At 42.3% G+C, this 14,050-nt stretch overlaps 1 protein-coding gene across 36 annotated transcripts in view; it reads left to right on the top strand.

Moving 5' to 3' along the window:
* LOC126388510 (protocadherin gamma-C5-like) overlaps positions 1-14,050 on the top strand; it is a 329,671-nt gene that overhangs the window by 232,441 nt on the left and 83,180 nt on the right. For 2 of the 36 annotated variants that reach the window (XM_050041662.1, XM_050041677.1), the window contains exon 1: positions 4,912-7,438. The exons of 28 other annotated variants lie outside the window; for them this stretch is intronic. In XM_050041662.1, coding sequence (XP_049897619.1) covers positions 5,054-7,438 — 2,385 coding nt within the window. In that variant the 5' untranslated portion in view covers positions 4,912-5,053. Of the gene's footprint in view, positions 1-1,467; positions 4,007-4,911; positions 7,439-7,854; positions 10,432-14,050 lie in introns of those variants that run through there. 6 more of the 36 variants (XM_050041660.1, XM_050041675.1, XM_050041631.1 and 3 more) reach the window with 6 other exon arrangements.

The raw sequence follows: 14,050 nt of genomic DNA on the forward strand, positions 1-14,050 counted from the left end.
CACGTGTACAATTACGAGGTGTGCAGGACGACAGACTCCAGAAAGAGTGACTGTAAGTTCGGCAGAGCCGGTAGTCAGAACGTGCTGATAATGGACCCCAGTTCTACAGGGACGATGCAGCGGATACAGAGTGACAAGAGCATCCTGGATGAACCTGACTCTCCTCTAGAGGTTAGTCCGCTTTAATACTGTTTCAACACGGCATTGTATATTTTCTAAGCCTGCTGGTTTTTGGTATATGGGACATAGCAACGAGGATCCGAAACACACTGACTTTTCTCCGTCGGCCATTTTTATTGTTTTTAGTCTCGGAAACATATTCATTCCGTGCCTTAATCTTTTTTAGGCTTCTTCGCTGAAGTATGGTTGTTCCTAATTGATTGCTAATGTTGATATTCAACATGTTTCGTTGACTTAAGAGGCAGACACAGATGCACAACTGTATTTCCTTTTTATTTTTTTTTACATTCTGACTGCATAATCTAAGAAAGATCATCTAATTGTTTCAGTCTTGTCCCCCATATACATCAACACCATGGCTTACTCTTTGCCTCTGATTGTCAACACACACTGACCAGTTTTCAGTGAAAAATATAATATGGTTTATATGCTTGTCTTCATAGCGGGAATTCTTATTTTTCGTGGGCCTTAGTCTCCCTATAGTTTCGTGTATTAGGGCACCGGAGACTGTGTATTTTGACAGGACTTACGCTGATGTCAGGCTTTAATCAGAATGTGTCCGTTTCAGAACGCTGGACAGCGACATTGACTTTGTCTGCTTCTTTTATCTCTCCTCAGTGTGTCTATTTCATATAATAATATTTGTTTGTAAATTATTCAATTCGCTTGATAAACCGTTAAAACCTTTTAAATCGGTATTCTGTTTCTGCTTCTGATCTAAGTGTTTTGTTAATTTTTAAATGACACAGCATATAAATACACCTTTCCATAGTTAAAGTGTCACAATAAGTTACTGCAAAAACATGCAACCATAGATTTGAACATGATCCGCAGAGGTGTGGGAATATGTTCACATTACCTCTGTATTCATAATTACTTTCATTCAACGTCATTTTTTTTCTGACTGAGAGTTTACATAGAGATTCATTTGTGTTGAATTTCTGTAGTTTTACAATGNGCATATAAATACACCTTTCCATAGTTAAAGTGTCACAATAAGTTACTGCAAAAACATGCAACCATAGATTTGAACATGATCCGCAGAGGTGTGGGAATATGTTCACATTACCTCTGTATTCATAATTACTTTCATTCAACGTCATTTTTTTTTCTGACTGAGAGTTTACATAGAGATTCATTTGTGTTGAATTTCTGTAGTTTTACAATGAGGACTCTTAGGGCCGCTGTTGACCAGAGTGTTGCAGCTGACAGTAGGGTTGCAGCAGCACCTCCCATGTAACATCGACATAATAAAGAAAGAGCACGACGGGAGGACGTGCACTCGAGTCATAAAGGATATTTGAAAAGAAGACGTCGACCTGTGGGACTTTCTTTCTCGTGTGGATTTTACATGCGCAAAATTAACGTTTGATACTGGAATTGATATCAATTTTGTGGGATACAAACACCGACTAACACGGGGGAAAGATCGGACAGAACAATGAGAACGCAAGTACTGCTGTTCATCTGTCTCCTCTCCGCTGGCGTTGTGCACGGGCAGGTCAGTTACACTATTCCGGAGGAAATGGCCAAAGGATCCTTAGTGGGAAATATCGCACATGATTTAGGTTTACAGACTAAACGTCTGGCATCTGGTAAAGCTCGAATTTATACCCGAGACAGCGACGAGTACATCGAGCTGAACAGAGAAAGAGGAGTCCTCCTTGTTAAAGAGAGGATCGACAGAGAGGCGCTCTGCAGACAGACGACGCCTTGTGCTTTACATTTTCAGATTATTTTGGAGAATCCTATGGAGTTTTACAGTGTGACAGTCCAGATCACAGATATTAATGATAACGCACCAACCTTTGAGGAAGGAGAAATCAAATTCAAAATCAGTGAGTCAGCAGTTATCGGGGCAAAATTTGTGCTGGAGAGAGCTAATGATCTTGATGTTGGAAATAATGATCTTCAAAGCTACCAATTAAAACCAACAGATAATTTTGCTCTGAAAGTCCACAGTAACGCTAATGGCCATAAAAATGTTGAGATGGTGTTACAGAAGCCTTTAGACAGAGAGAAACAGGAGCAGATCTCTCTCGTGTTGACGGCTGTAGATGGAGGAGAGCCGCAGATGTCAGGAACAATGCTGATTGTTATTACAGTTTTAGACGCTAATGATAATGCCCCCGTTTTTACACAGCCAACATACAAAGCTACAGTTACTGAGAACTCACCTAAAGGAACAGTTGTTGCCACTGTTACAGCCTCAGATGCGGATCAAGGTTCGCACGGTAAAATCACATATTCAATCACGAATGCATTAGATGACGTCAGTAAAGTATTTGAGGTAAATGAGGAAAACGGTGAAGTTACTGTAATTGGAAATATTGATTTTGAAGAGTCCCGAAACTATCAAATACATATACGTGCTAGTGATGATGGAGGACTCTCAGATTCATGTAAATTGTTTGTGGATGTACAAGACACGAATGACAACAAACCTGAAATCAACATTATGTCAAAGTCAACTGTGATATCAGAGGATGCCAAACTCAATACAGTGGTTACAATGATAAATATTGAGGACAAGGACTCAGGGGAAAATGGAAACGTGAAATGTTTTATAAACGAAGACATACCTTTCAATTTAAAGGCATCAACAAATAATTTCTATAGTTTAGTGACAGACAGTGATTTAGACAGAGAGAGATCCTCTGAGTATAATATAACAGTGACGTGCTCTGATGAGGGAGTGTCCTCCCTCTCCAGCAGCGTCACTCTCACCTTACAGATCTCTGATGTGAATGATAACGCGCCTGTCTTTGAGAGGAGCTCATATGAGGCCTACATTGTAGAAAACAACACACCAGGCCTCTCTATATTCACAGTGAAAGCCAGAGACGCTGACTGGAACCAGAATGCCCGTGTTTCTTACATACTGGAGGACTCCTCTGTTAACGGAGTGCCAGTCTCCTCATATGTGTCGGTTAGTGCTGATAGTGGAGTCATCCATGCAGTGCGCTCTTTTGACTACGAGCAGATCAAAGACTTCCACTTCCGCGTCAAAGCGCAGGATGGAGGCTCCCCTCCACTCAGTAGCAACGTGAGTGTGAAAATACTGATCCAGGACCAGAACGACAACCCTCCTCAGGTGCTGTACCCAGTGCAGACTGGTGGCTCTGTGGTGGCTGAAATGGTGCCTCGTTCAGCAGATGTGGGCTATCTGGTGACTAAAGTGGTGGCTGTTGATGTGGACTCTGGACAGAATGCCTGGCTGTCCTATAAACTGCAGAAAGCCACAGACAGGGCGCTGTTTGAAGTGGGCTTACAGAATGGAGAAATAAGAACTATCCGCCAAGTGACTGATAAAGATGCTGTCAAACAAAGACTGAGTGTTATAGTGGAGGACAACGGGCAGCCCTCTCGTTCAGCTACAGTCATTGTTAACGTGGCGGTGGCGGACAGCTTCCCTGAAGTGCTGTCTGAGTTCACTGACTTTCCACACGACAAGGAGTACAATGACAACCTGACTTTTTACTTAGTCTTGGCTTTGGCTGTAGTTTCCTTCCTCTTCATCACGTGTTTGGTGGTTATTATATCAGTGAAAATCTACAGATGGAGACAGTCTCGCATCCTGTATCACTCCAGTCTCCCTGTCATTCCATATTATCCACCACGTTACTCAGACACTTTGGGGACAGGGACTCTCCAACACGTGTACAATTACGAGGTGTGCAGGACGACAGACTCCAGAAAGAGTGACTGTAAGTTCGGCAGAGCCAGTAGTCAGAACGTGCTGATAATGGACCCCAGTTCTACAGGGACGATGCAGCGGATACAGAGTGACAAGAGCATCCTGGATGAACCTGACTCTCCTCTAGAGGTTAGTTTAATAATGTAGCCTCGTGTGTGTGTCTTCATTGCTCTTTCAGTGTTTAGTCGAATTGTTTGAAAACTGTTGCACGTTTTTTCCGGAGCTTCAGATCCATGGACAGCCTCTCATTACCTACAGTGTCAATCAGTAATAGATTGTTACATTATTTCACACGCACGTAACTTTGACTTAGTTGCAAAGAGCATCCTTGGCTAACAGGACTCTCCTCTAGGGGCTGGGCTTGACGTTGCAAATAAATTATTCTATAGCATTAAGAAAAAGTAGATATCAATAGTCGTTTAGCTGATTTTCTTCAGTGTGCTGTAATAAATGTGTTTCTGCACCACGGACAGTGCTACACGAATTATTCAACGAGCTCAATAATCCTATATGTATATACAGTATTTTATTTTCTGGCTGTGTGCGTGTGTGTGTGTGTGTGTGTGTGTGTGTGTGTGTGTGTGTGTGTGTGTGTGTGTGTGTGTGTGTGTGTGTGCCTGCGCGTGCGTGCGCGTGCGTGCGTGTGTGTGAGTGTGTTATCGCGGTGTACTTCTCTCCTGTTAAGTATCCTGCCAGCAGCAACTACTGAAATACAGTGGGCATATAATGGTCCTTTTTAGACAAGTTAATATTGTTTTGGGCTTTAAACCATTTTTCTTTCTAGAGAAAGTTTTGGAATACCGAGAATCATGTTACAAAAAGCTATTGTTTCTAGCATTTTGTTGTCGTTTTATAACATTATGATGTTTGGACTCCTTCATCCCCATGCAGTTTCGTGTTCTGTACTCTTAGGGACGCTGTTGGCCAGTGTGTGTTAGTTTTACTGCAGATTTCAGCAGCACCTCCCAGATCATTTAGATTTGTGAGAAGCTCGACACAATGCACAGTCCGAGTTACCGAGAACAGAACACACGGGCAACGGAGATGGGAACATTTTGATGGATATTTCTGTGGACGGTTCTTCATTCTCAGTCCCCCACTGTGTGGAATACGACTCTAGTATTTGCGGATTATTTTCGGATTCGTTTTGATCTCGGAGAACCGTTGAACGAAACAATGAAACGGCAAGTGCTATTGTTTTTCTCGATGCTCTCTCTCTGTTCCGTGCTTGGGCAGATCAGCTATTCTGTTCCCGAGGAAATGTCGAAAGGCTCCTTTATCGGCAACATAGCACAAGATTTAGGTTTAGATTTAAAACGGCTGAAAACAGGGAAAGCTCGCTTGCATGTTGGAACCACCGCTGAATACATCGAGCTGAATAAAGAAAAAGGAGTCCTGCTCATCAAAGAAAGGATGGACAGAGAGGCGTTATGCAAACAAACGACTCCTTGTGCTTTACATTTTCAAATCATTTTGGAAAACCCCATCGAGTTTTATCGCGTTACGGTAGAAATAACAGATATAAATGACAACGCCCCTGTATTTAAAATGAATAATATCATATTTGAGATCAGTGAATCGGCTACCAGGGGGGCCAAATTTGAATTAGAGAAAGCACTCGATGCTGATGTGGGAATAAACGGGCTCAAAAGCTATTCTCTCAACTCAAAAGATAATTTCGTTTTAAAGGTAAACGAGAATGCAGATGGAGAGAAGGAGGTGGAGATGGTGCTAGAGAAACCTCTCGATCGTGAGAAACATGAACAATTGATTCTAACACTAACAGCTGTCGACGGAGGTGAACCTCAGCTGTCAGGTACAGTGCAAATTCACGTAACTGTGTTAGATGCTAATGACAATGCTCCAGTGTTTACGCAGTCAACATATAAAGCTAGTTTGATGGAAAACTCCCAGAAGGGAACGTCTTTAATGACTGTAACAGCCACAGATATGGATCAAGGCACTAATGGTGTCGTAATGTACTCTATTTCCAGTAACACTGAGGGAGTTTTGGATTTATTTGAAATACATGGGACAAGCGGTGAAGTACGTTTGATAGGTAACATAGATTACGAAACATCAAAACATTATCAGTTAAATGTTAAAGCAAGAGATCAAGGTGGGCTCACTGACTCTTGTAAAATACTATTTGACATTACTGATGTAAATGACAATCGTCCAATAATAGATTTAATGTCAACTACACAATCTATACCGGAAGATTCAACGTTTCAAACAGTTGTTGCTGTTATGAATGTGCATGATGCTGACTCGGATAATAACGGAGTGGTTAAATGTTTTCTCAGTGACAGTGTGCCTTTTGTTATAGAAAATACATCAAATGGTTTCTACAGCATACGAACAAACAGTAATCTGGACAGAGAGAGATCCTCTGAATATAATATAACAGTGACGTGCTCTGATGAGGGAGTGCCCTCCCTCTCCAGCAGCGTCACTCTCACCTTACAGATCTCTGATGTGAATGATAACGCGCCTGTCTTTGAGAGGAGCTCATATGAGGCCTACATTGTAGAAAACAACACACCAGGCCTCTCTATATTCACAGTGAAAGCCAGAGACGCTGACTGGAACCAGAATGCCCGTGTTTCTTACATACTGGAGGACTCCTCTGTTAACGGAGTGCCAGTCTCCTCATATGTGTCGGTTAGTGCTGATAGTGGAGTCATCCATGCAGTGCGCTCTTTTGACTACGAGCAGATCAAAGACTTCCACTTCCGCGTCAAAGCGCAGGATGGAGGCTCCCCTCCACTCAGTAGCAACGTGAGTGTGAAAATACTGATCCAGGACCAGAACGACAACCCTCCTCAGGTGCTGTACCCAGTGCAGACTGGTGGCTCTGTGGTGGCTGAAATGGTGCCTCGTTCAGCAGATGTGGGCTATCTGGTGACTAAAGTGGTGGCTGTTGATGTGGACTCTGGACAGAATGCCTGGCTGTCCTATAAACTGCAGAAAGCCACAGACAGGGCGCTGTTTGAAGTGGGCTTACAGAATGGAGAAATAAGAACTATCCGCCAAGTGACTGATAAAGATGCTGTCAAACAAAGACTGAGTGTTATAGTGGAGGACAACGGGCAGCCCTCTCGTTCAGCTACAGTCATTGTTAACGTGGCGGTGGCGGACAGCTTCCCTGAAGTGCTGTCTGAGTTCACTGACTTTCCACACGACAAGGAGTACAATGACAACCTGACTTTTTACTTAGTCTTGGCTTTGGCTGTAGTTTCCTTCCTCTTCATCACGTGTTTGGTGGTTATTATATCAGTGAAAATCTACAGATGGAGACAGTCTCGCATCCTGTATCACTCCAGTCTCCCTGTCATTCCATATTATCCACCACGTTACTCAGACACTTTGGGGACAGGGACTCTCCAACACGTGTACAATTACGAGGTGTGCAGGACGACAGACTCCAGAAAGAGTGACTGTAAGTTCGGCAGAGCCGGTAGTCAGAACGTGCTGATAATGGACCCCAGTTCTACAGGGACGATGCAGCGGATACAGAGTGACAAGAGCATCCTGGATGAACCTGACTCTCCTCTAGAGGTTAGAAACTGTCCCCTTTTTATTACCTCCAAGCTGCATGTTTGAATATATGTCTGACCGCTGACAATAGAGTTTCAGCACCTTGGACAGAGACCGTACTATGTAACCTGCTCCCACTTTCTCCTTATTCTACTTTCGTGTAATGCAGTTGTAGTACATTGCTTTCACTTGTGCGGTTATTCTGACTTTTTTTAATACAAACCACTTATGTGATTTTTGGGTGACATTTTTTATGAATATAATTAACTTGACAGTGTTTTCATTAATGCAGACAATGCTGATTCTTCAACAATTTCATTTGACATTGGGTTTGCTCTTCTTGCAATGTCCCTATATGAACTCCATGGGCCGCTGTTGGTCAACGTGTTGCAAATGTGGACAGGATTTGAAGCAGATCCTCCCATGTTATGTCGTTATTTCATAGAAGGAATAAAGGAGACAGCAGTGTTCACGGACAGATACCCTTTAGACGGACACACCGAGCTGATGCACTCTCCTTCGGCATTCTGTGGATTATATTGATATTCTCTATTTTCACATGGATATATTTGTCTTGGGAAACCGATTTTAACACCTTCTTTTGTGGCGCAACGGGAACTGTGGATAGAACAATGAGACGGCAAGTACTGTTATTCCTCTCGGTCCTTTCTCTCGGTTCAGCTCTCGGCCAAGTCAGCTACTCTATTCCGGAGGAAATGGCAAAGGGTTCTGTAGTGGGCAACATAGCACGGGATTTAGGTTTGGATGTGAAAAGATTAAAGTCGGGTAAAGCTCGAATATTTACGGGCGACAGTGCAGAATACATCGAGCTGAGCAGAGAAAGAGGACTCCTCCTCGTGAAAGAAAGAATCGACAGAGAGTCGCTCTGCAGACAGACGACGCCTTGCGCTTTGCATTTGCAAATTATTCTAGAAAACCCAATGGAGCTTTTTCGAATAACAGTAGAGATTACCGACATCAACGACAACAGCCCCAGTTTTAAAAATGACGAAAAACGCTTTGAAATAAGCGAGTCCGCAGTCACGGGATCTAAATTTGTGTTAGACAGAGCGGTCGATGCAGACATTGGCTTAAATGGATTGAAAAATTACAGCCTGAAACCCACAGATAATTTTGTACTGAAAATACAGAGTCATACAGATGGAATTCAAAAGGTCGAAATGGTCTTGCACAGGCCGTTAGATCGAGAGAAAGAGGAACAAATATCGCTGCTGTTAACAGCTGTAGATGGAGGAGAACCACAGATGTCTGGTACAGTACAGATATATGTGACTGTGCTCGATGCAAACGACAATGCCCCTGTTTTTCTGCAGTCGGTTTACAAGGCAGCCATAGCCGAAAATTCTCAGAAAGGAACCACGTTGACAAAAGTGAGTGCTTCTGATGTAGATAAAGGAACAAACGGGGAAGTCTCTTATTCAGTGTCGACAGCTGTGGACAGCGTGTCTGATATATTCACAATAAATGAACACGGTGAGGTAATATTAGTGGGTGAAGTTGACTATGAAAAAGCCAGGTATTACCAGATTGATATCGAGGCTAAAGACAGTGGTGGTCTGTCTGACTCCAGTAAGGTTATTGTTGATGTTATTGACATTAATGATAATAAGCCTGTTATCAGTATACTTTCAAAATCTGATTTAATCCCTGAAGACTCTCCTCAAAATACAGTTATAGTTATGTTCAGTGTGCTTGACCCAGATTCAAGTAACAATGGTCAAGTCAATTGCAGAATAAATGGCAACATACCATTTACTATTATGACGTCTTCAAACGATTTCTATAGCATCGTGACAGACAGTGATCTGGACAGAGAGAGATCCTCTGAGTATAATATAACAGTGACGTGCTCTGATGAGGGAGTGCCCTCCCTCTCCAGCAGCGTCACTCTCACCTTACAGATCTCTGATGTGAATGATAACGCGCCTGTCTTTGAGAGGAGCTCATATGAGGCCTACATTGTAGAAAACAACACACCAGGCCTCTCTATATTCACAGTGAAAGCCAGAGACGCTGACTGGAACCAGAATGCCCGTGTTTCTTACATACTGGAGGACTCCTCTGTTAACGGAGTGCCAGTCTCCTCATATGTGTCGGTTAGTGCTGATAGTGGAGTCATCCATGCAGTGCGCTCTTTTGACTACGAGCAGATCAAAGACTTCCACTTCCGCGTCAAAGCGCAGGATGGAGGCTCCCCTCCACTCAGTAGCAACGTGAGTGTGAAAATACTGATCCAGGACCAGAACGACAACCCTCCTCAGGTGCTGTACCCAGTGCAGACTGGTGGCTCTGTGGTGGCTGAAATGGTGCCTCGTTCAGCAGATGTGGGCTATCTGGTGACTAAAGTGGTGGCTGTTGATGTGGACTCTGGACAGAATGCCTGGCTGTCCTATAAACTGCAGAAAGCCACAGACAGGGCGCTGTTTGAAGTGGGCTTACAGAATGGAGAAATAAGAACTATCCGCCAAGTGACTGATAAAGATGCTGTCAAACAAAGACTGAGTGTTATAGTGGAGGACAACGGGCAGCCCTCTCGTTCAGCTACAGTCATTGTTAACGTGGCGGTGGCGGACAGCTTCCCTGAAGTGCTGTCTGAGTTCACTGACTTTCCACACGACAAGGAGTACAATGACAACCTGACTTTTTACTTAGTCTTGGCTTTGGCTGTAGTTTCCTTCCTCTTCATCACGTGTTTGGTGGTTATTATATCAGTGAAAATCTACAGATGGAGACAGTCTCGCATCCTGTATCACTCCAGTCTCCCTGTCATTCCATATTATCCACCACGTTACTCAGACACTTTGGGGACAGGGACTCTCCAACACGTGTACAATTACGAGGTGTGCAGGACGACAGACTCCAGAAAGAGTGACTGTAAGTTCGGCAGAGCCGGTAGTCAGAACGTGCTGATAATGGACCCCAGTTCTACAGGGACGATGCAGCGGATACAGAGTGACAAGAGCATCCTGGATGAACCTGACTCTCCTCTAGAGGTTAGTCTCATGGAATGACATATGGTGTTGCATTACACCTTCATTTACAGCAATTTTTGTGTCTTTCATCATGCTCACTTAACTCTGGACTCTTGGGTAGCTCAGATACATAATATAATTCACTCCGTCTTCAGCTAGAGCTCCATCTTTACAACCTTTCATTGTTTTTAGTGTAATTAAGACAACTTGAGCAGCCAATATATTATTTGAGTTGTTTTGTAATACCTGTACGTAGTTGTCTTCTGTGCAAAATTTTGCTGCCTATAGGTTTTGGTCTTTTTTAACCTTTACTATGCAGCACTCTTAGTCATATTTTTTGTGCATTAGAACTGCAGGAATTCTTCGAAGTAGTTACTATAGAACAGCAAAATACTTAAAAAAATAGAAAAAGAATAGCAGGATGTTATCAAGCATTTTATAGAAATCACCAGTATCCGCCTTTCTAGGTCGTGTGCTGACTCTGGTCAACATTTGACATGATATTTACAGGAAGAACTCTGTTTGGAACTATACAGAATGACTAAATATGATGTATGCAGCTGCTGGTTTTCAACTGAAGTTTTCAAATGCTGTGACTCTTAAACAGGTGCATAATGCACTGAGGTTTCTACTGTGCACATTTATAGAGCTAATTCATTTTGTGGATTTTAAGGACTGGACTTATGATGAACTTAAAAGACTGACTAGAGTGACTTATGAGCTGTTTTTGTTGTGTCCACCTTATCAAACTGATTTCCATCCTTGTTGATTTCAAATGATATTTTATAAGGGCATATTGAGCGAGTATCATACTTATTGGCAGAAAGGCAATCTAACTTTATCCCTCTTTATAACTGCAACATCCTCACACCATTTAGCATTTAAACCATGGGTCCTGCCTCTTGGTTAATATCACTGTGAATTCAGCACCCATGTCATGGACAGCACTATTCAGAGAGGGACACTGCAAAAGACACACCAGTGTAACGGGAGAAACATAATGTTCAATCTCTCTAAAACACATATTTACACCGGTCCTTTCCAGAAGACTGTTCCATCAATTCTGTGAATGCACACATTAGTATATCTTTCCATTATTGTACATTTTTATGTCCTTACAATCCTGTGGCATAATACAAGTAAACACTCTGTTTGTTGCTAAAGACTGGAAGACATGCACTCTGCTTACTGATGTGGCATTACACAAAAGTCCAAACTTCCCAGTCAGTGATGTCAAAGCAGTCAGTGTGGTTGTTCCCTACTTTACCTTTCCATATTTCCATATTTCAGTTGTCCATATACTTGATGTCTTTTCTTTGACCGCTTCTCAGTATTTTACTGGGTAAATCACCAAAATAGCAGACTGTTAAAAAGAGTAGGAAGACACTGCAGCATTAAAGTTACCCAGCACAGACAGTGGGAGTTCCACTGATCATCTATTGGTTATTGAATGTGTCTGTGATGAGCTCTACAGTGTACTTGTTATTAGGACCAGAAACACCTACTAGCATGAGAGTGAACTGGCTGTACTTGTTTGGTAAATAGAATAGCCAACAACAAGTTGCCACTACCATCACCCTTGCTGTGGATGTTGTCTGCATCATCCACTTTTTGTTCATCACCTATTCATCATCAGCAAAGACAGACCCACAGCATTAGATTTATACTGTTGTTACCTTGCTGTTCTCCTGCTGTATCTAATGCCTCAGTGAAGCAGGAAAAAGTCACTCCACTTTTGTTCTTGCTTCATATTTATCCAAATAAGCACCCTTTAGTCAAGGTGGAGCTGTGAGTCAGCAAAATATAAAAAAAAAAGTCATTAAATGTCCACTATATGTCAAATTACACTTAAAGTATATAATATTTTAGGATATAACTGTTTCTAATCAACTCCACAAGAACCAAGTATTATTTCTTCTGAGATTAGTACACTCCTAACTGAATAAACTGCAGGCCTAACTACTGCAACAAATGAACCCCTTATGTATTTGTTATCTACATAATACCTTGAAATTGAGCAATAACTTTTTTTTTTCAAAGCTAAGGTGTTGCTTGATAAATTTTATAATGACTGAATTTATTTTATAATATCTCAAAGTCGTATTTATTTCTTTATCTTGAACCTCATACTGCATGATGAAGTGCTGCAGTGCAAGTGTTTGGACTCTCAGGGCCGCTGTTGGCCAGTGTAGAGCCTACCCCCGTCATTTCTTATATTTAACAGAGAAAGAGACACACATACTGCACAACAGCTTCGTCGCAGACACGGGCAGATATCCGCGCTGGGCTTCGTGTGTTTCGGATTTTATAAACACGGACTCAATCTTCTGGAACATTTTGTAACAGAGGGATCTTAACGCTTTGGAATATTTCTTCACATCTACAGTATTTGTCCAATTCAAAATGTCGGGCAGAACAATGAGACGGCAAGTACTGTTGTTTATGTCGCTTTTGTCCCTCAGCTCAGTGTTCGGGCAGGTCACATACTCCATTCCTGAAGAAATGTCGAAAGGCTCTCTTGTTGGAAACATAGCGCAGGATTTAGGGTTAGATGTGAAAAGACTGAAGTCAGGTAAAGCTCGCATATATACAGGGGACAATGCAGAGTACATCGAGCTGAATAAAGACAGAGGAGTCCTGCTTGTGAAAGAGAGAATCGACAGGGAGGCGCTCTGTGGACAGACGACGCCTTGCGCTTTACATCTTCAGATTACACTGGAGGACCCGATTGAATTCTTCACAGTTACAGTCGAAATTAATGACATTAACGATAACGCACCCAGCTTCAAAAAGGAGGAGATGAAATTTAGGATCAGTGAGTCGGCTGTGATTGGAGCAAAATTTGTGCTAGAGAGAGCTATGGATCTAGATGTCGGTGTGAACGGATTGCAGGGTTATTCTCTAAAACCTACTGACAACTTTCATTTAAAACTTCAAAATCAGCAAGATGGGAGTAAAAAGGTGGAGATGGTTTTACAAAAACACCTGGACAGAGAGGCGCAAGAGTACCTCTCTTTAACACTCACAGCTACTGATGGCGGGGATCCTCAGCTGTCGGGAACAATGCGAGTCGAGATTTCAGTGCTAGACGCTAATGATAATGCTCCTATATTTAAGCAGGAAATATATAAGGTTACTATAATAGAGACTGCTCCCAAGGGAACTATTTTGTGTACTGTTAGTGCATTAGATGCAGACCAAGGTTCAAATGGAAAAGTGTCATATTCAATAACGAACACGCTGGATGATGTGCCACTTGTGTTTCAAATCGACGAAGAAACCGGTATGGTCGCTTTATCTGGAGGCCTGGATTATGAAAAGGCACAGCACTATGAAATACACGTACAAGCTAGTGATGATGGAGGACTAACAGATTCCTGTAAAATTATTGTTGAGGTGACTGATACGAATGATAATCATCCGTCTATTAATATAATGTCAAAAACAAATTCAATATCAGAAAATGCTAAGCCAGGGACTGTAGTTACTATTTTTAATGTTGAAGATCCTGACTCCGGAGAAAATGGCAAAGTCGCCTGTAATATCGAAGAGCACATGCCCTTTCTGATGAAAGCAACGTCGAAAAAATTCTTTAGCCTTGTAAGTGACAGTGAATTAGACAGAGAGAGATCCTCTGAGT

Source organism: Epinephelus moara, chromosome 4 (assembly GCF_006386435.1).
Source record: "Epinephelus moara isolate mb chromosome 4, YSFRI_EMoa_1.0, whole genome shotgun sequence".
Classification (NCBI taxonomy): Eukaryota; Metazoa; Chordata; class Actinopteri; order Perciformes; family Serranidae; genus Epinephelus; species Epinephelus moara.